Here is a 22,566-nt window from a genome sequence, read left to right as displayed (position 1 = left end):
CCCCAAATGTTTTAAGACGAATAGTAGCTCTGAGGTGACCTGAAGCATTCCGATGGCGATGTGTTGATTTGGATAAACTTCAAAAAGCAAGCAATCCCAGCAGTAAAGCTTTGAGGGACTACTTGGAAGACTGGTTGATCCAGTTGTATCTGGCGTAATTGTCGATATTAAAATGCCTCTCGAACCGTTTTTTTTTAAGTAAGTTAAGCCGTGGTGTTGGTCGCCCTTTGGTAAATAACTCCAATTTATAAGTGTAACTCATTCTTGAAAATTACTCGGTTAGTAGTTTTGCAAGGATGTCATCACTATCACTGACATGAGCCATCGTGAATGAACGTATGCTAATCAGCTACTTCCGCCTAGCTTGACCCGTTGTTATAACACATGCATAAACTTGGCAGCGCAGCGGGCGGAACTTGTTATAAAGTCCGTGATAATAAAGCCCACCCATTTCGAGGGAAGATATGATTGGTCAATTGTACTGTCACTTGACATTACTCTCTTGTTGTTTTACTATAGCGGGCCCTCTGTGAATGTACAGTAGGACCACCAATCAGCTCCTGTCTTGTGACTCGCAGAGACAAACTTATTTTCATTCTTTCAGTCCAGACTGCAGCAGGAGGACCGAGCCTGTCTTATGAAACTGCCGGTAGAGCCATCAGCCATGTTTGGCCAGGGGGCCAGTGCCCTGCTGCAACAAGCTCAGGAGGCCCGCCGTTGTGCTCGGGAGATCTCCCGTACCTTTGGCCACCGCCGTGGTGGGAGTAGGTCATCAACCGCTCAAGCTGTATACCCTAGGCAAGGACCTGAGGGACTACTTGGAAGACTCTAGGCGGAGCAGGCGAAGACAGGCAGGTCGGCGTGGTGGCAGGTCTCGGGTCCATGGTTCCCGGCAGCCGCAGCCTTCCTCCTGACGCCAGCAAGGACCCAGCCCTCGCATCACTACAGCCCATCGCATGGTTTGGACAGCTCTGAGCACGGACCACTGGGTGGTCTCAACCATGACCCAGGGTTACCGGCTTCAGTTTGCTCGGACTTCCCTCTATGGCGAGATCAGCTACGGTTTCGTCAGTGACGGACCAGCGGCACACAGAGGCGTTACGGGTGGAGGTTTCCACCCTCCTAGCGAAAGGTGCAGTCAGGGAGGTGTTGCCAGGGGATCGGCGGGCTGAGTTCTATTCCCGCTATTTCCTCGTCCCCAAAAAGGATGGGAGAATTAAGACCAATCCTGGTCCTCAGTGACCTCAACCGGTTTCTCCAGCCCCTGAAGTTAAACATTTGACAATTCCCAGGGTGAGGCAGGCAATCCAGGCAAGTGATAGGTTTACCACCATAGACCTCAGGGACGACTACTTTCAGATTCCCATCTGGGAGGGTCACAGGCGGTTCCTACGGTTCTGCGAGGACAAGATCTTCGAATTCTGTGTCCACCCCTTTGGGATCTCGCTGGCCCCTCGCACCTTCACGAGAGAAGGCTTCATCCGCTCCCTTTGGGGAGTTGGTTTTGCGTGCTAGCCAGCGCTAGATATTGTCTATGGTTTCCCAACAGGTAACCCGGCTGTGAGTGGCCTGTGTGAGGGTGCCACTTGAACCTGTCAGTTGGCCTCACGTCCAGCAGGCTAGCTTGAGCGGCTCCTTAAACCCCTGTGATCACTGGCCTTAGCGTCTTGCGGGGCCAGTGAAGCTCTCGGTAGCGTCTTGCGCCTAAGCTTACAGAGGCCGAAGAGAGCGTCTGGCTGTCCTGCCGGCTCAGGGGTTTTGTAAATACTGTACATTTGTATATATTTCGTTTGTAGCAAGGGCTTGGGCCCATCGGGTTGTGTATGTGGTTGGAGCACTGGTGATGGTCATCTGCCAGCCAGAGGTGAGCTGTTGAAAAGTGCATTGTATCTGGAGTAGGCCAGCAGTTAGTGAAAATCCCTGAAAGTTGTCTTGTTAATCAAATTAATAAAACTGGGACAACAGAAGCAATTTCCATATGTCATTTCGTGGAAGGTAATATATTTTTGAAAATAAACATTTTGACCCAAGACCACAAGAAAAACTGTCAGTTTGGTCCTAAAAGTGAATGTCAGGTTTCAGGCCCGCTTTTTGTGATATTATATTTGGTTATTTAGTGTTTATTCTACTTCTCTCATAGATACATTAACATTTTAATGCAAACCACTTTCTTTTGAAAACAGCAAATTCATACTAAACCTGCATGGAAAGTGACCAATCTTACTAACATTTCACAAAATATGTTCTTGCAAAAATAGTTCACCAAGGCAAACTTTTTGGACAAAGAACTGCCGATCTTTGTGATTTACTGTACGTATAACATTAAAGTTAAGGCAGGGGGCCAAACATAGAAAGCTTGATAGTTTATTAATTCCCATAATCCTCAGCTGCACTGATAATCATCTAATGTTAGCATGCTTCAAGGTTAAACTAACATGTTCCAAATGGCTAACAATAGCATTTCATTTAAGTAAAGGTGAAAAATCAGAGACTCACATGGCTGTAGACTGTTGTTTATTGAATATATTACTTCATCATTACATTTTCATTATAGTAACAAAGGGTGAATGATTCACAACAAAATATTAAAACACAATAACAACAGTAAGTGGTGTAACTTCACAATTACAGTACACCTGAATTCCTGTCGAATCTACTTTTTATGAGGATAGGTTAAAAAAATACATTTTAATATTGACCTTAAATATGCATGAAGAGGCAGAACATAATATGTGTTCTAACTTTAAATCTATTACATTGAACAGAATAGTAATATTTTAACATTTGAGGGAAATTCAAGCCAATTCTGAGTTAAATCAAGCATATACAATATTGTTGTTGTGCTTTATGTTGATCTCTATCTAATCATGTATCCCTTTAAATAATTATGTAAACACAATCTAACATGGTCAACATATCCCTTTTATATTTCAGCAGCAGGACCCTTCTTCAGAAATCTTAACACGCCTCCTTTGATTTGAGGCAGACCCAGGCCATACACGATAGGGTTATTGAGGGGGGGAATGATCAGATACGCTAAAGACAAAATAACTGCGACGCTTGGATTCAGTTGATCAGCCTCAAATCGAGTCAAAGACAACTCGCAGAAGAGAGAGATGGAGTAGGTCATAAAGGACACGATGTGAGGCAGGCAGGTTTGTAACGCCTTTCCTCTGAATTCAGACGATCTCCTCCTGCAGACCAGCAGAATCCGTAGATATGTGTACAGGACGAAGAATAGGGGGATGAAGATGATGGTCACCAGGACAAACTGACCAGCTATGTTGTTCAGAGTGGTGTCCACACAGGAGAGCTGCACCACAGGCCAGTTAGAGCAGAAAATCCGGTTCAGTTTATTTCCACACAGCGGTAATCTAACAGTAAGATAGAGTAAGAAGCCAACAATACACACTGGGTAGAAAACAGCAACGAGCACAAGAACCTGCACCCATTTGAAGGTCATTTTACTGTGGTAGTGTAAGGGCTGACAGATAGCAATGAACCTGTCGTAGGCCATGATGGTGAGGATGGTCATCTCACAGGAAGCATAGGTGTAAATAACATACACCTGAATAAAGCATAATGGGCGTGAGACCAAATGAGAGTCAGAGACGATGTCCTGCAGGAACCTGGGGAAGAATCCAGCTGAGCCATACAGAGAGTTTGAACACAGACAGCTGATGAAAATATACATGGGCTGATGCAGAGACTTCTGCAGGAACACTGCCAGAATAATGATCATGTTGGCAGAGACTATAGTCACATAGATGAACAGACACAAGATGAAGAACAGGTATCTGAGGGGCCCAAAGTCTGCAAACAGGGTGAACTGAAAGTAGGGAGGGTTCAGGCTGCTGTTGCTCTTCATGTCTGATCCAAAGAGAGGAACAATACAGGAACTGTTAATGAGATGCTGTTAGCTACATTTCAGATATTAATACAAAATCAGCCTGCATGCAATCTCCAACAGTTGTATGTGACCATGTTAAATATAACATCTGGGAAAATCTCACCTCCACATACAGTGGTTAACAGACGTATTCAGGCTCTCTATATCTGCGAAGGAAGGGGGAATATAAATGCACAACAAGGGAAATGTTCAGAGGAAAATATCGTAATTCAACACCTACAGTAATGCAAACACACAATAAGCGTGCGTGCATGTGAATTACAACCTTCCTAACACTTGCGCTTGACAATATTGAATTTAGCTTCAGGTAGCTGGAGAAGAGAAGCACACAAATGAAGGGCAGGAAAAAAGCCTCATAAACTACATGAACCACCAAGATGGTAATTCGCATTGATTTAAACATTATTTCACACTCGTACACATTGCCTCCTTCATGTTTGCAAGTCGTCCTGAACAGAGAACACATTCATAGAAAGAACAAGAGTTATAGAAAGGAGATGCAAGACTTAAGGAAAGGTCACAAGCAGACAATAATCAATATCATCTCATTTGAAGTAAGTCAAATATAAGTGAGAATATATTCTTTCCTTATTTTAAATACATATATGTGCCAAATACTTGCATGCAGAAGCAGTATACACTTGTATACAGTATGATTATCTACCTGTGTCAAGGTACTAACAATAAAACAACGTATGCTACTCAATATTCATATATTAATACAAAATCAGCCTGCTTGCATGCATGTGAATTGTAAAATCTCCTAGGGTTGTACGTGACAATATTGTGCTGGGAATATCTCACCTCCACATACACCACATGCAGCAAAGGCCTGGCCTGTCTCAGTGATTCAAACAGGAGTTCACAGACTGACTCAGGCTTTCTGTCTCTGGATAAAAGGACGGAATATAACTGCAACATGTCCTAATTCAACACATACAATACTAAAAACCACAATAACCTGCATGCATGTGAACGGCAAACGTTCACAGTTGGACCTGACAATAGGAAATATACATTCCAAGTAACCGAAGAAGTGAAGTACACAAACTAAGACCTTCTCATAAACTACATGCACCACAATCCTGACATCTCTCACTTATTGAAACAGTATTTCACTCAGATTTCAAATGTTTGTGTTTGCACCTAAAGCAAAAAGAGAGGTGCATTCAAAGAGCAACCGGTAAAGGAAGGAGAGGAAGACCTGAAAAAAAGGCTACACGTGCCCCAGCCAGCATATAGCATCATCACCATGAAGGATAATGTAAGTGAGAATAATCCATAGCATATACACCATGTTAATCAATGCTTGTAAAAGCTTGCATAAGAATACCATATTCAATGAATTCAACACTCTCAGTGCATCAGTACATATAAATACACTCATACAGAATAATTATTGACTTACTGGTTCCATGCCTGAAAGTGTAGGAACATTTACATATGTTATACTTGTGTTCAGATCAGCACGATAACCTTGAAAGCATTCAATATAATGAGGACAGCTATTAAAGACAATAGTTAGACAACTGAAACAACCATCAACAATTATGTTTTAAGATTCAACGTGGGAACTAACAATAAAACAGTGTATGTGACTCAGCTTGCTAGTGAGAGCTTTGACATGATGAGAGGAAGCCCCCCTCCCCTGTAATGATCCACTCTGAAGAGGCTGGACACTATAGGTTTGTCTGCTGCTAGGATGCAGACGTTGCATCATGTTACTGAGAGGCAAACACCTGTGTGTGTGTGTGTGTGTGTGTGTGTGTGTGTGTGTGTGTGTGTGTGTGTGTGTGTGTGTGTGTGTGTGTGTGTGTGTGTGTGTGTGTGTGTGTGTGTGTGTGTGTGTGTGTGTGTGTGTGTGTGTGTGTGTGTGTGTGTGTGTGTGTGTGTGTGTGTGTGTGTGTGTGTGTGTGTGTGTGTGTGTGTGTGTGTGTGTGTGTGTGTGTGTGTGTGTGTGTGTTGGCCTCTCAGTAATATGATGCAATGTAACAACAAAAAAGGTTTCTCCTTTATACAACTTTATAAGATCATTTAATATAATACATGGTTATATAATATACAGAGTAATACAAAATAATATGATGTAACACGTTATAATAAATAACATAAATAATAATAAAGTGGGACTTAATGATGTTTTCTGTAATCCACTCAAACATCCAAAATCCATATTAAGGATTACGTTTTACTGTCTTTGTCTGTCACACACACACACACACACACACACACACACCACACACACACCACACACACACACACACACACACACACACACACATACATACACACATACACACACACACACACACACACACACACACACACACACACACACACACACACACACACACACACACACACACATACATACACACATACACACACACACACACACACACACACACACACACACACACACACACACACACCACACACACACACACACACACAGTTTTCATCACTTTAGGGAAACAAACTCCTCAAAAGTTAGCATTACATAACTCTTCATGAACATATTCAAACATGAATAAAAGATAACTGTGTTAATGTCCGTAATGAGGGGGGGGGGGGGGTTTCATGGTGATATCTGTTAGTTTATTGTTTACCCTTTTCTCCTGTAGTGTGTACCACATGTCTGAGTTTTACAATCCACCTCTCCTCAGAAGTCTCCACTTCAGAGTCCCTTACTGTGCATCCTTCCTCTGCACATTGTGAGGCTTCTTACACACACATACTGCCTATCACTTAAAAGCTTAACATATGCAGGTATGCACACGTTATTAATAACACAATAGATCAAAATAAAACAATATAACAGACATGTACGCCATGTTAATAAAAGTAGCAGTAGGAGGGTATCAAATCAAATCAAATTTTATTTCTATAGCACATTTAAAAACGATTTTCAGTCGAGCCAAAGTGCTGCACATAATAAATAACACATTTTGATTTTTGATATACTTTATTAATCCCCGTGGGGAAATTGTTTCTCTGCATTTGACCCATCCTAGTGTTAGGAGCAGTGGGCAGCCATTTTTGAACAGCGCCCGGGGAGCAGTGTAGGGAACGGTGCCTTGCTCAGGGACACCTCGGTAGCACTTGGTCTTGCCGGGACTTGAACTGGTGACCTTCCAATTGCCAAGCCAAGTCCCTATCGACTTCGCCACCACCGCCCCACATTACTACCGATGTAAACAGAAGACAATAAATTACAACAGCAAATATAAAAATCAAACACAGGGAAGTGTCATGAGTCGTGCTCTGCTATGATTAGAAGGCCAGGGTGAAGAGGTGAGTTTTTAGTTTTGATTTAAAAGCCCCTAGGGTCTGGGCCGACCTCACATGGAGGGGCAGAGTGTTCCAGAGCCTGGGGCCAGCCGCCGCGAAGGCTCGGTGCCCTCTGGTTTTTAGCCTGGTTTTAGGCACTACCAGTAGCAGCTGGTCAGCAGACCTTAACGCTCTGGCTGGGGTGTAGCGCTGGAGGAGTTCAGCTATATAGGCCGGAGCCAGCCCATTTAGTGCTTTAAAAACAAATAAAAGGATTTTAAAATCAATTCGGACCTCAGTGCAATGAGGCCAGAATTGGGGTGATGTGGTCACGCTTTTTGTGGCCAGTGAGGAGACGTGCCGCTGCGTTCTGCACTAGTTGCAGGCGTTTAATTGAGGCCTGGTCCATACCCACGTACAGAGCGTTGCACTAATCGAGTCTCGAGGTCACAAAGGCGTTGATAACTCTCTCCAGGTCTTTGAAAGATAAAAAAGACTTGGTTTTGGCCAATACTCTTAATTTAAAAAAGCAGGATTTCACTCAATGCTGACCTGCTTGTCGAATTTAAAAGTGTTAGTAAAAGTCACTGCAAGATTCATGACCGAGGGGAGGATGTTTGTTTTAAGAGGACCCAGAATGTCAACATAAGAGGCTGAAGGTTGGGGTCCAAAAAAGATGACCTCAGTCTTGCTCTCGTTGAGGTTAAGAACATTTCTGCTCAGCCAGGACTTCATTTCTGTCAGGCAATCCATCAACTGCTGTAGTGAGTGTTTGTCATTTCCTTTGAGAGGCAGATAAATCTGAACATCGTCAGCGTAGCAGTGGAAGGGAATGTTACGTTTTCTGAGGATTGAACCTAGGGGCAGTATATACAATAAAAAGAGGATGGGGCCCAGGATAGAGCCTTGGGGAACCCCACAAGTAAGATGGGCCTTTGCAGAGGAGAAGGCACCTAGCTGCACTGAAAAACTGCGGTCTGTCAGGTAGGACCTGAAACATGCAAGGGCAGAGCCTGTGATGCCAGCGGACAGTTCGAGCATATATTGGTATATTGCACGAAGTATTGTATATTGTTAATTGGAGGATAACAAGCTCTTTATTGGTTACAAATACATTTAAAAAGCACACAGTGAAATGTGGTCTCTGCTTTTAACCCATCCTAGTATAGCTATTGAGGGCCCTCTCCCAGCAGTAGCAGTCCACACTCCATTTTTAGATCTGTGCGGGGACTTGAACCGACAACCCTACGGCAGTTATTGCACATCAGAAGTCTGGTAGCTCTGTGTACAAATGTGCAAAATAATCTGAGGGTTGTCCCACCGGAGGAGAACGCTGGCATTTCTACGACTTCTACTTGAAAGACTACGGAGGGATAGGGGCTGCAACATTAGTTTGTGTGTATATATATATATGCTATATATGCTCTGAACTTTCCACTTCCTGCCTGCCCGACATTACGGCTGCGTCGCGTCAAAAATAGGATTCATCCTAATTTTAGAGGAGCCCTGCGCTGAGACGCTTCTGAGCCGTAACGCGCCGCGTGTGGTGGAATAGCACCCATTGACTAGAGTGGCCGCGATTGCCGTGAGCTCCGCGATTGCCGTGAGCTCCGCGATTGCCGTGAGCACCGCAGACGGACCCGGTGGAATCTAGGGCTAAGGTTGAAGGCAGTGGATAAACTGGAAGTGATAAACTGGGTCAAAGGTATGGGCCTAGGAAATATGTTCCTCAACAATTGCTAGGGATAAGGAGGCAGCATTTCCTACAGCATATTATCCAGATTATCGCCAACTCCGCTGTTGACGTTGCCAAACAGGTAGTGTTGGATATGTGTTGCTGGCCTGGGCGAATTGGGTCCAGTGACACCGACAAATGGATGGTGGAAACCTGGTTCTTGCAGAAGGCTGTGTCCTGAAGAGGCACCTGAATAAGCCTCCACCAAACCTCCTCTCCTTACATCATTTGTATCTGAGTTTACAGTGAACGCTCACAGTAACGTGATCAATCCACGTTACATCAAACATTGCCTTTGTATTCAGTACAATTCAGCTGAAGCTCTTCACGTGTTGATGGAGTTGAATGAGATCCATAGAGGAGTTAGCAGTCAGATGAAAAACCTCCCACAGACTCAGACACTGTCTGCCACTCTTTGTGTGAAGCATTAGCACTCTGCATCACAGCTTGCATGTTACTGCAAGAGAGACTGTTCAGGTATTGTTCATGAGAGTGAACATATGATTTGCCTGCATTGCTGATGGATGCTCAATTCAATGTGACATCACTTTTGATGGGCATGTGGAAGTGCAGAGATATAGATATCTGTATTTTGTGATCATGTTTACAGTTTATGTTCTGATCATCTGCAGTATTTCCACTATTGTATGAACCCTGTTATTCTCAAAAGCCTCCATGAGCCTATGTACATCACATCACATGTCACTTGTTAGACGCTTTTATCCAAAGCGACTTACATACTCAGTACTGTGGGCAATCCCCACAGGAGCACTTTGGGGTGAAGGGTCTCAGGGACACAACGACATGCTGACTGCAGTGGGGTTTGAACCTGTGACCCCCTGAACCTAACACCAACGCTCAACCCACTGCGCCACACGTACATGTTCAATCCAGCTTTGTTGATTGACTCTGTTCTTTATAGCACCAATATTTACCCCAGGCTTCTGATTGACTTGTTATCAGAGAAACAGATCATATCTTCTCGAGCCCGTCTGTTTCAAAATGTGATGAATATGACTTTGACCTTTTCAGAGTCTTCCCTGCTGGCAGCCAGGGCCTGCGACAGATACGTGTCTCTGTGTAAACCTTTGCATTATTCAACCATCGTGAGGAAAATGACTGTTGATGTCTGTCTGGTTTTGTCTTGGCTTCTGCCGACTTGTGAGACTGCAGTGGGATGTATTCTTTATTCTAATAGCAAACTCTGCGTTTTTACTATTACGGGGATTTTTGTAACAATTACATTTACAATCTTCAGCGTGTGAGCTCGAGCGCTCTCTCTGTATGTGGAGTGTTCATGTTGGTAAATCTGTCCCTTCTGCTTCTTATCTTCATACTTTTTACATACACCAGGAGACTTATACTATCATATCAACATGGTAGAGAATACAGGAGAAAAGCTGCACAGACCTGTTGACCCCACCTGTTGGTTTTAATCAGCTTTCCCTGTTTATTTGATTTAGATGTTGTTATAATTCGTCTAGGATTAAATATTCCCAAAAAGACACGTTTGATATTGACTTTGCAAATAGTTTCCTATCGCTCCGTCTTCAACCCAATCATATATGTACTGAACGTGAAAGAAATCTCTGAACACCTTAAATTGTTGTTGTGTGGGATCAAATCACACTAAAGTCACCTGGGTTGGGTGAAGAGTTACTAAACACAGCACAACAAGTCAGGACATGTGTGTTTGGTAGACGACTACTTTTTTGTAACAATGCTTCTTGGCATTACATTTCATACCGTCGGAAAGCCTGTTTATTTCTCTTTTAAATGGAGCCACGTTTGTGAGGAACAAGCGTTTGTGGGATGAGAAACAGAGCTGAGTGTGTGGGTCACGCCACGAACAATGTGCCAGAGCTTCTCTGCCAAAGCCAAACAGCTTTGTGTTGCTGTTGACTCTTCGTTGGTGTTGTTTGGTGTTTGGAAACTTGAATCAAATGCAGATGATGAAAAATGAAGAAATGTGACAGAAGAGATCAGGAAGCTGCAGCTTTAACAGCCGCCCCCTCAGAGACGGATACTAACAATTACAAAGAAGAATCACAAATAATATTTACCCAACATAATAAAGTACACAACAAAAGCCTAAAGAGTGTGTGTGTGTGTGTGTGTGTGTGTGTGTGTGTGTGTGTGTGTGTGTGTGTGTGTGTGTGTGTGTGTGTGTGTGTGTGTGTGTGTGTGTGTGTGTGTGTGTGTGTGTGTGCCTCTCAGTAATATGATGCAATGTATTCAGATGACAGCAGTGTCCACAGAAGCTGATGTCATGAGGGTCTTTAGGCCCCCCCCGAAATCATGAATCAGCTAAATATTTTCTCTCTTACACATAAACGTTTGGCAAATACAAAAAAGTCTAGTTTTAGTTGCGTCTCTAGGTAAGACTGGAAAGTGTGTATGTGTGTCTATTAGGGTATGTGTGTGAAGTGGAGACTTCTGAGGAGGAGAGGTGGATTGTAAAACTCAGACATGTGGTACACACTACAGGAGAAAAGGGTAAACAATAAACTAACAGATATCACCATGAAACCCCCCCCCCCCCCTCATTACGGACATTAACACAGTTATCTTTTATTCATGTTTGAATATGTTCATGAAGAGTTATGTAATGCTAACTTTTGAGGAGTTTGTTTCCCTAAAGTGATGAAAACTGTGTGTGTGTGTGTGTGTGTGTGTGTGTGTGTGTGTGTGTGTGTGTGTGTGTGTGTGTGCGTGCGTGCGTGCGTGTGTGTGTGTGTGTGTGTGTGTGTGTGTGTGTGTGTGTGTGTGTGTGTTGGCCTCTCAGTAATATGATGCTAATGAGGGTCATTAGAGCCCCTCCCCCCCTCTCCGACTACAGCCAGTGCACATAGAGCTAATTATGACCCAGTGGTCACAGTGAGTCTCGGGGGGGGGCTCTCTTGTCATAATCACCTGAGCTGCTGAGGTGATTATCTCAGTAATTGGTCCGAGGCGGTCAACAGAAACGTTTTCTCCTTTGTCCTCTGAGGAGAGAAACTTTGGCCTGTGAGCAAACACATTAACGACAACTTTATAAGATCATTTAATACATGGTTATATAATATACAGAGTAATACAAAATAACATGATGTAACACGTTATAATAAATAACATCAATAATAATGAAGTGGGACTTAATCATGTTTTCTGTAATCCACTCAAACATCCAAAATCCATATTAAGGATTACGTGTTACTGTCTTTGTCTGTCACACACACACACACACACACACACACACACACACACACACACACACACACACACACACACACACACACACACACACACACACACACACACACACACACACACACACACACACACACACACACACACACCCACACACACACACACACACACACACACACACACACACACACACACACACACACACACACACACACACACACACACACACACACACACACAGTTTTCATCACTTTAGGGAAACAAACTCCTCCTCCAAACATGACATGTCAGAACACGTGTAATGTAAAACATAACTGTGTTAATGTCCATAATGAGGGGGGGGGGGGGTTCATGGTGATATGTTTATTGTTTGCCCTTTTCTCCTGTAGTGTGTACCACATGTCTGAGTTTTACAATCCACCTCTCCTCCTCAGAAGTCTCCACTTCAGTGTCCCTTACTGTGCATCCTTCCTCTGCACATTGTGAGGCTTCTTACACACACAGAATGCCTATCACTTAAAAGCTTAAAATATAATGTACCTGTCACATCCTCACGATGCTGATGGCAAACACTCTACCGATGCAATAGGGAACGTTCTGAGTACCTCATAACAGCCTTCATAAAGATCTCATCAGCATCAGAACCAGAAGTCCTTTATTCGTCCCGCATCGTGGACATGTTCATGAACAGCAGATCGTGCAGGTAAGGTCAAGAAACAAATAAAAGAATGGCTAAGTAAGCACACGTTATTAATAACACAGTAGGTCAAAAACAATATAACAGACATGTACGCCATGTTAGTAAAAGTAGCAGAACGAGGGTATATTGCACAAAGTATTCTATATATATATATATATATATTTTTTTTTTTATTGAGGCAGGCACAATGAGTTTACATTTATACAGTCAATATTTTTTTTTTATTTTCCCCCTTTCCCCCCCTCCCGGTCCTAGCTAGTAAATTAAATAACTAACTAAATAAATAGATACATGTATAGGTAAAAGTAAAGTAATGTAGAAGATAATATTAAAAGAAAATTAATAGATTGATTGATTGATTTTTTTTGATTGATATACTTTATTAATCCCCGTGGGGAAATTGTTTCTCTGCATTTGACCCATCCTAGTGTTAGGAGCAGTGGGCAGCCATTTTGAACAGCGCCCGGGGAGCAGTGTGGGGAACGGTGCCTTGCTCAGGGACACCTCGGTAGCACTTGGTCTTGCCGGGACTTGAACAGGTGACCTTCCAGTTGCCAAGCCAAGTCCCTATCGACTTCGTGGCAAAGTCGATAAGGGAATAAAGAATAGTAACAGTAATAAATGTACCCATACTCACATATATATACCCACATATACACATACACATACACATACATGTGTGTACATACCCACACACATCTACACATGCACATACATACACGTACCTACCTATATACATGTATACAAAGACACAAGGGAAAAAAAGAAAAAACATACACATATATTCGTAGTTCCCCCCATTTCTTCTTAATTTAGTGTCTTAAGTTCAGCTATGTAGTGTCTTAAGTTCAGCTATGTAGGCTATCATAGAGCCCCAGACAGATTCAAATAGTTTTGAGGAGCCCCTCAGGTTATATTTAATCTTCTCAGTCCTTAATCTTAAAGTTCAGGTACAACATTACATCTTTAAGCCATAGAGATGCTTTAGGTGGTATAGAAGATGTCCATTCTAGGAGTATTCTTCTACGTGCTAAGATAGATGCAAAGGCTATACTGTCTTTAGCTTTCCTCTTCAACATTCGGTGGCCAGGTAGTACTCCAGAAATGGCAGTTTCTGCACATGGTGTCAATACCACGTCCAAGGCCTCAGTAAGGTGTTTGAAAATGCTTGTCCAGGATCCTTGTAGGCGAGAACAAGACCAAAACATATGAGTCATGTTTGCTGGTGACGTGTGGCATCTGTTACAGGTATCCGTAACATTTGGGTATATTTTGGAGAGTTTAGAGTTGGTGTAATAGATACGGTGGACAACTTTTAGTTGTATAAGATTAAGCCTGGCACAGGACGTACTATTTTACGAAAAAGTGATTTTGGTAGGAAGACTGGCAGACATTAAAAGAGGTACAGAAAGCGAGGGAGAACGTTCATTTTGATACAGTTTACCCTCCCTCTGTATATTTTTAATTGGAGGATAAAAACCTCTTTATTGGTCACAAATACATTTAAAAAGCACACACAGTGAAATGTGGTCTCCGCTTTTAATCCATCCTAGTATAGCTATTGAGGGCCCTCTCCCAGCAGTAGCAGTCCACACTCCATTTTTAGATCTGTGCGGGGGCTTGAACCGACAACCCTACGGCAGTTATTGCACATCAGAAGTCTGGTAGCTCTGTGTACAAATGTGCAAAATAATCTGAGGGTTGTCTGAAGATAAAAAAAGTGGACATCTCGTTTAATATCCAAGATGTACAGACATATTTAGCTGTATAAGTTTTGACCTGTATGAAGACAGAACATTTGTAGATACAGCTTTGGGTCTCTAGAACATTTGCTCAGAAAAACTAAAGTGAAAAGTAACAAATAAAATAATAAAAATCTTGATCTCTAACGAGGGGTTACATATGGTAACCCTTGTCATATAAGCACAGGTGGAGCCCTCTACTGGACTCTATGGGTACTACCTTATCATGCAAGCATTCACCTACTGAGACCTCTATAGATGTAGCCGGCCCCAGGGCGGGCCTACCTGAATGTGCGCGCATCTCACCGTATAAAAGGAGGCCTCGCCTTGACCGCCTCCTACACCTCTCTTCAGCGAGCGGTATAGGACAGACAGTGCCCCGAGTAGAGGGCTCCGCCTATGCTTATATGACAAGGGTTACCATACGTAACCCCCCGTTAAATCTCTCACAGGCTCCGAGCCCCGATGTATACACATGCTGTAGCTTCCAGCTCCGTTATCCGGCCGCTATGGTCCGTAGCAGCTCGTTCAAGCTCAAGCACAGTTTACCGTGTTGCTCGACTTTATCTTGTAATGGTCCCATTGACTCTTTTTTTTTTTTTTTTCAATATGTTTATTGATTTTCAGTTTACAAAAAATCACATAGGACGAAGACATAGAGCCAAAAGCAATACATATATACACAGGACAGCTACTTTACATTAAAGAAAAGTAGCAACACTAAATTAAATTGGTACATACCACAAGGGCACTCTAATACATCGGCAATCATCGAGTTTTCCAGTAAAAGGACCGTATTTCTACAGAGGATATCACAGTCATTTACATGTTACCATATTGTAGCACATTATAAAATTATCGCATTATCCTGCCCCAGTTTCGTTCAGAAATTGAGATAGGTCGTTGTTCTTGGTGTACTCTATAAAACATCCCAAGACCTTCTGGAACAGTTCTTGTTTGTCTTTAAGAATGTAAGTGATTTTTCTAAAGGCAGACATAAAGAAAGTTCCCTAAACCACTGTGCAATACTAGGTTTGCCCAACTTTTTCCATGTTAAGGCAATCACTCTTTTTGCTTGAAATAAACATATATCTATAAAAACTTGTTTATAACGTTGTATGTTATGTCCATTCGGATATAGGCCAAGTAGGAACATTTTTGGTTCCAGCTTTAAGCTGATCGCTAAAATATTCTGTACTGTTACCCTAACCTCTTCCCAGAATTCCTTTATTCTTGGACATAACCATAGACAATGAAACAGTGTGCCTTTTCCTTCCCCACATCTGGTGCACGTGTCTGGGATATTAGCGTTACATTTATTCCATTTTTCTGGTGTAATGTACACTCTCATGAGCCACTTGTATTGCAGAAGCTTTAGACGTGTATTACCCGTCTGTGTTTCGGCCGCCTTACAAGCTGTGCTCCACTGTTCCAATGTTAGATTATCCTGTAAGTCATTTTTCCAAGCATTGAGTCTGGAGTTCGAGGATTCTGAGGAGAATGCCAGCAGGAGATCGTAGAATTCAGATATGATGCCCTTCCCAAAGGGGTTTTTAATTAAAACTTTCTCCAATATGGACAGAGGAGGGGCCAGCATGAGTCGGTCCTGGTTCGCTCCTACAAAGCTCCTGAGTTGCAAGTATTTAAAAAAAAATTTACGAGGAATTTCGTGTTTACTGACAAGTTCCTCAAATGATAAAAACTTCCCATTATCACTTCCAAACATGTCTTTTAACTGTCCCACCCCCTTTTCCACCCATAGTCTAAAACCTCCATCGGCATTGTCTGGCACAAATTGAGTATTTCCCCATATCGGGCTGAACCAGGAGAGAGAAGAAGGTTCGTTCATATATTTTTTAACCTCCTGCCAAACATCAATCATATTTTTAACTATAGGGTTAGTTGTAGTTTTTTTAAGGTTTTTAGGGTTGTCAGAGTATAGATAAGTGGGAAGTGGGAGCTTTAAGGAGCAAGACTCAACATCCCTCCACATCGGATGCCTCTACTCTGTGTAGTAAAACATCAATGTTCTCAGCTGAGCTGCCCAGTAGTACCACAACATGTTAGGGAACTGTAATCCTCCTCTATCATAAGGCAAGTACAAAAGAGATAAACGGAGCCTGGGGCGTCTGTTATTCCATATACAATTACTAAACATTTTCTTCATTCTAGGAAAAAAATCTGGTGGGGGTGGCAGGGGGATGTTTTGAAATAAATATAAAAGCTTGGGGAGAACATTCATCTTGAGAATATTAATTCTACCCATTAGAGAGATCGGAAGGTTTGACCATCTATCAACTGATTTGGAAATGGACTCTATAATCGGATTATAGTTAGAGTTCACAATATCTTCCAATTTGGGGACAATCTGAATACCCAAGTAAGGAAAGTATTTACTGTTCTAAAATGACCAGCATGTTTGGGTGGGTTATACCTTTCCTCCGAGTTAAGGAGCATGATGGAGGATTTTGAATTATTTACTTTGTAACCCGATATTTGGCTGAACCCTTTAATCAGATCCATAAGAGCCGGTATAGAGTTCTCCAGATTTCTAAGGAAGAGAATCACGTCATCAGCGTAAAGAGCTATTCGATGGTCAAACCCTCTCACATGTATGCCTGAAATCATTGTGTGCTCTCTCACAGCAACAGCAAATGGTTCAATTGTGATTAAGAAAAGAAGGGGGGATAGAGGACAACCTTGTCTACAGCCCCTACCGATCCTAATCGGCTTTGATATGATATTATTTGTAATTATTTCCGCATACGGGTCGTTGTATAAAAGTTTTACCCAATTACAAAAATTCTCCCCAAAGCCAAAGCGGACAAGAAGTTCAAACAAATAGAACCATTCCACCCTGTCAAAAGCTTTCTCAGCCTCTAATACCAAGAGAGCTGTATCTGGCGCCCCCCTTTGGTCATGGAGAATGTTCAAAACCCGTCTCACATTGTGAAATCCCTGACGGCCAACCATGAACCCATTTTGATCCTCTTTTATAATTTCCGGCAGCAGGCCTTCCAGTCTTCTTGCCAAGATCTTACAAAGTATCTTCAAGTCTGAGTTTAGGAGGCTTATAGGGCGCATATTTTCGCACTTGTCATTTGATTTCCCAGGTTTTGGCAGAAGTGTGATCAGGCCCCTCTCAGGGTGGGAGGAAGTATTCCATTTTGAATAGATTCAATAAACATTTCTAAAAGGGGTGCCTTTAATTTCGCTTCAAATTTTTTATAGATATCGATGGGCAGGCCATCCGGTCCTGCTGCTTTCCCCAATTGCATGCTCTTTACTGCCTCGTAAATCTCCTCCAAAGACACTACATTCTCTAATTTCAAACTTTCCTCATCCGATAATTTGGGAATCGTGAGGCTATCTAAGAATGGACTCTGGAGCATTGTCCCCTCGTCTATTTCAGAGCTGTATAATCTTTCATAGTAATCCCTGAAAGCCCCATTTATTGCCACAGGGTCTGCAACGGTCTCCCCCTTGTCATTATTCAGCACAGTGATAGTCCTTTCAATTTGAAGTTGTTTTATACGCCATGCCAGGATTTTACCTGACTTTTCCCCTTGATCGAAGATGGATTGTTTAAGCTTCAGTAAGTTATCTGCTGCTTTAGAGGCTGACATTTCATTATATTGTGCTCTTAATAGTAACACTTCTTGGTGTAATTTAGGACAGGGATCTTTAAAATAGGTGTTTTCCATGGCTTTAATTTTGGACTCTAATAATAGTATTTTATTGACTCTTTTAGTTATTTTCGGACAGAGGTAATCTCGGAGCGTAGGCTGGAAGACAAAGAATACATTTTTCCAAAAATGTCGGCTTTCAGGGAGTCCATCATACTTTGTAAAAGTTTGGCGTCGAGTGCGTTAGCTTCAGCCACCCCTCGAGTAGCGTTAGCCGGGTCAGGCAAAGGCGAGGTTTTGCTGCGGCCTCCTCTCTGTGCTTCGGATTTTTGGCGAGCAGAAGACATTTCGGTTGTTTTGGTTAACAAAAGTCACGTACGACGAATCCTTAGTTTATGTTCTATTTCATTTCAACAATAAAAGACCAAAATTGTGCAGGATTTATGAAATTAAGTCACATTCCCAGGAGCAGCGGAGAAACACGTCTTACATCCTCAGTGCCAGTGACTCACCTGGACAGCTAATATTAGAGTTTTTCTTTTCAGACCTGAGAGCAAATAGTTTATGCTGCCTACGTTTCTTTGCTCTCCATTATAGAAGCATTGAGATCCATGTTTTTAATTATTATTTAAATGTTTTTCTCTCTTGTGTTGGACTTGAAGCATGTGACATGAAAGAAAATGTTTTGCTGTTTGCCGGGTGGGAGAAAGGGAACTTTGAAAATGGATTGAAGGGGAATGGCGGTATATACGGTGAATATAAAGTCATTTGGGCAAAGATGGAAACGTGCTGTAAATGCTGAGCTTGAAATGGATGTGTAAGAACCGCAACACTAGATATGATTGTTCTCAGGGACATTTTAGCTTCCGTTTTGTTTTACTGGTTTGAGTCTTTTGTGTTGTCCCATATGATGCAAATAAAGTAATCAAATGTGAGAAAGTATGGTATGTTCCTTTTAAAAATGTCTTAAAGTAATGTGTTGTGTACAGTACCATTTATGTGATGTCTAATGACATATAACATGATAGAAGGAAAACACTTTTTTCAACATTTGTTTAAGTCACAAACAAATGTCTTTTGTCTAATTGTGTGTAATGTTACAGAAAATGGCAAAACACAAGTAACTAATTTGACATTTTGGTAAATTACTAAAGGTGAAGATGTGACAGGGTGGAGGCTTTTAATCGTTTTCTTTTTTATATATAAACAAATATAAACGGAGGGCGAGATTTGGTACAAGTCCATCAGAGAAAACCTCTTTTATACTTATTGTATGTTTATTGTGTACATTATGAAAAATGCAGAACATTGAGTGCAAGTGACTATGAAATAAGACCTTTGTGTTTTGTAGAAAGGTTGTATCTACCTGTGCTTGGGTGGAAGTTCTTGTTGATGAGCAGACAGGTTCCGATGCAGGGATAGTCCATCTTGTAGCGGTAAGGGTCACTACAGCTGCGGGGGGCGAATCTCACTGCTGCCTGCAGGCTTTGCACCCAACCTAAAAATACACACACACACACACACACACACACACACACACACACACACACACACACACACACACACACACACACACACACACACACACACACACACACACACACACACACACACACACACACACACACACACACACACACACACACACACACACACCCTTGTGGAAACAGGGATGGATACTGAACAGGCCTACCAAACAGAGGCCCCATTACCCAAATGATCATAGCCCTTCTTGGCTTCACCAACAGAATGAAACTAAAAGAGCTACGTACAGAAAAAGACTCAAAATAATCACAAAGCAACAACAGAGAAACAAAAAAATACTTTGTAGGGTTAGGGTTAGTGTTAGTGTTAGGGTTAGGGTTAGGGTTAGAGACACCAGACGACTTTAAAGAGTTAAACAGATGTCAAAGAGACTCAAAACTATTTTAAAAAACATAAAATAATTGTAAAGAGTTACAAAGACTTCGAAGAGACACAAACATATTTTAAAGAGACAAAAAAGATTATTAGAGATGCACTTGATAATCAAGATGTATGTTATGGATGTAGGTATGACCTTGAGTTGTTTATGTCAAAGTGCTTCAGATGATAGAGTACTTTAGAAAGACGGAGAAAACTGAGCACACACTAAGACTAAGGAACAGTCATGCTCGTGAACCTTCTATATTTACATCAGTATATTGAAGTTTGACAGCTGGAACGTTCAAACAAAAGCCTTGAGATGCTTTTGTTTCTTTTCAGACATTCCCACACCCTCACTGACATGTTTGCAATGCCTGCAGTTCACAGACCGTCAGGCACCGGCTGCTTGTTCTTTTTGTCAGCCTGCTTGTCTCTCATATTCACTGTGAGCGTCAGAAGAGTGATCTATGCTTCTCTTCAATGAGACTCATTCCTGCCACCTGGCATCAACCTGGCTGCCACTTAATTTGTTCAAGTCTTTCTCTGCAGCACTAGACCAAATTACAAAACAATAATCAAGCTGTGACAGAACCAATGCATCCAAAACCTGTCTAGTGACATCTAGTGGCAAATACTTGTGACACACCCCTTCCCATGTTACATACATCTTGCAATATTATGAGAAACCTCAAGACAAGAATGGGTGAAAGCACAAACAACAGAAGAAAATATAATAAATCACATGCGATTCAACAATCATTTCTTAAACCAAAATGCAAAAGTTATATCCCTTGAAATCCTGAATCCAAAAGATTGAAATCTACAAACCACATTAGTTGAGGTTTGTAGCTCAAGGTTCAAGGTTCTTTATTGTCAAACTAACATAGCTACAGAGTAATTATGTCGTTGAAAATCTTAGGTCACAGGCTTCTCCAACAATGCAACACAATAATACAGATTAGCAGATAATATTAAAACAATATTGTAACAACATGTAAGTCCACGTGGTACAGAGAGAGTATTTAGAAGCAACTCATGAGTTTATTTTGAGCCATTTGACTTCTGCACCAGAAGGTGACAGCATAGTCCCAGCAAGATTCTTTGATGTCACGTACAGTCTACAGTTACATCTCACAGGGCTGCTTTCCTGGAAAATCATTTTGTTTTAAGGTTGAACTATCTGTATTTATTTCCAACTGGTCTAAAATAATTGCGCATTAAGGCCGATGAAAGGCTTTGAACCTGTTTTCTACTGGGTTTGGTTTGCTATAAAAATAGGAATGATTAACATAGTTTATCAGGATGGTTTTTGTAAGTCGGTGGTGACATGTTGAGCATGCAGCCTACAGTAGATGAAGCCAGAGGAACATATCAAATGTAGTTAAGAAGGCCTTTAATTAATCAAAAGCCCTGCAAAATGTACACTATTTCAGGAATTGAAATTATTACAACTGCATGTTTAATTAGGAATATATTTGAATCCCAAACTGCAATGGTGCATTAAATGTGGATGTTCATAAAATACTGTAGTTTCTCTATTCTTTAAACATGTTCTGACATGACAAGAGATTTCTAAGCCAATGAACTGCTCCCTATGGTCAAGGTGCGTCTGGTTTCTCCCGCCCACAGAGGGAGCGGCGTTCCTGATTGGCTGAAAGTTGAAGAACAGTTTGACATTTCCTTATACTGTAATAATAGTAGAGACGGGGGCCACCGACTTACAGAGAGGTAGGTTTATCTAAAAAAAACAATATATATTATAGATATGTCATTAGTTTTAAAATAATAAAATTCAATAATGTGCTTTAAAGGGCCCATGTCATGGCCATTTCTACTGATCATAATTCTATTGTTGAGGTATACTAAAATAGATGTATACTCTGCAATGTTCCAAACTCACATTGGTTTCTCATACAGCATCTCTGTAAAGTATGTGTATTCACTCTCTGTCCTAAACGGCCCCCCTGTGAGCCCAGTGTGCTCTGATTGGTCATGCGACATGCAGCTGCTCGTGTGGAGCTGCTGTGAGGAGCAGACAGGGCTTCCGTGTCGGTAAAACAAATACAGCAAGTACAAGCGAAACTCATCCTGAGCACACACACACTCACAGCCGAAGTAAAAACAATAAGTGTGGCTTGATATTGAGTAAGGTTTATAACGCTGTGAGCATGGGTCTGCGGAGAGAATTTCTCCGCGATCCCAACTTAGCAGTCCGAAAAACGTTTACCCATTTAAACAGTCGTGGTAGATACCTTGTTTGTTTTAAGCATCATAAATACACAAACAACAATGAATACTTACAGGTTGTGTACCCGAATCTCCCGCTGGTCCAAACAAAGTAGGAACAGCATCGTTCTTCAGTGCCCTACACTGTACATATCCGGCATGAGTCGCTGAAAGGTTTGTGTCGTGAAAGGCTGGCAGAGGGTGAAAATGGGAAATCTCCAACGAGGTGTTACTCACTACAGGGTGTACTTTGAGGGTTTTTG

At 41.9% G+C, this 22,566-nt stretch overlaps 1 protein-coding gene and 1 pseudogene across 1 annotated transcript; one reads left to right on the top strand and one right to left on the bottom strand.

The window, feature by feature from the left end:
• Positions 1–2,923: 2,923 nt before the first annotated feature.
• LOC117442260 (olfactory receptor 10J5-like) lies at positions 2,924–3,868 on the bottom strand. The gene has a single exon (XM_034078253.1). The coding sequence runs from the start codon at positions 3,866–3,868 to the stop codon at positions 2,924–2,926; it is 945 nt and encodes a 314-aa protein (XP_033934144.1).
• A 5,596-nt stretch (positions 3,869–9,464) lies between these two features.
• On the top strand, positions 9,465–22,105 carry LOC117442259 (olfactory receptor 13C2-like; annotated as a pseudogene).
• The last annotated feature ends 461 nt before the right edge of the window (positions 22,106–22,566 follow it).

Source organism: Pseudochaenichthys georgianus, unplaced genomic scaffold, assembly GCF_902827115.2.
Source record: "Pseudochaenichthys georgianus unplaced genomic scaffold, fPseGeo1.2 scaffold_401_arrow_ctg1, whole genome shotgun sequence".
Classification (NCBI taxonomy): domain Eukaryota; kingdom Metazoa; phylum Chordata; class Actinopteri; order Perciformes; family Channichthyidae; genus Pseudochaenichthys; species Pseudochaenichthys georgianus.
The sequence above is the reverse complement of the archived record's forward strand: the minus strand, read 5'-3'. Positions and strand labels throughout refer to the sequence as shown.

Coding starts and splice junctions, on each gene's coding strand:
- LOC117442260 (XM_034078253.1), bottom strand. CDS start 3,868: ATGAAGAGCAACAGCAGCCTGAACCCTCCCTACTTTCAGTTCACCCTG.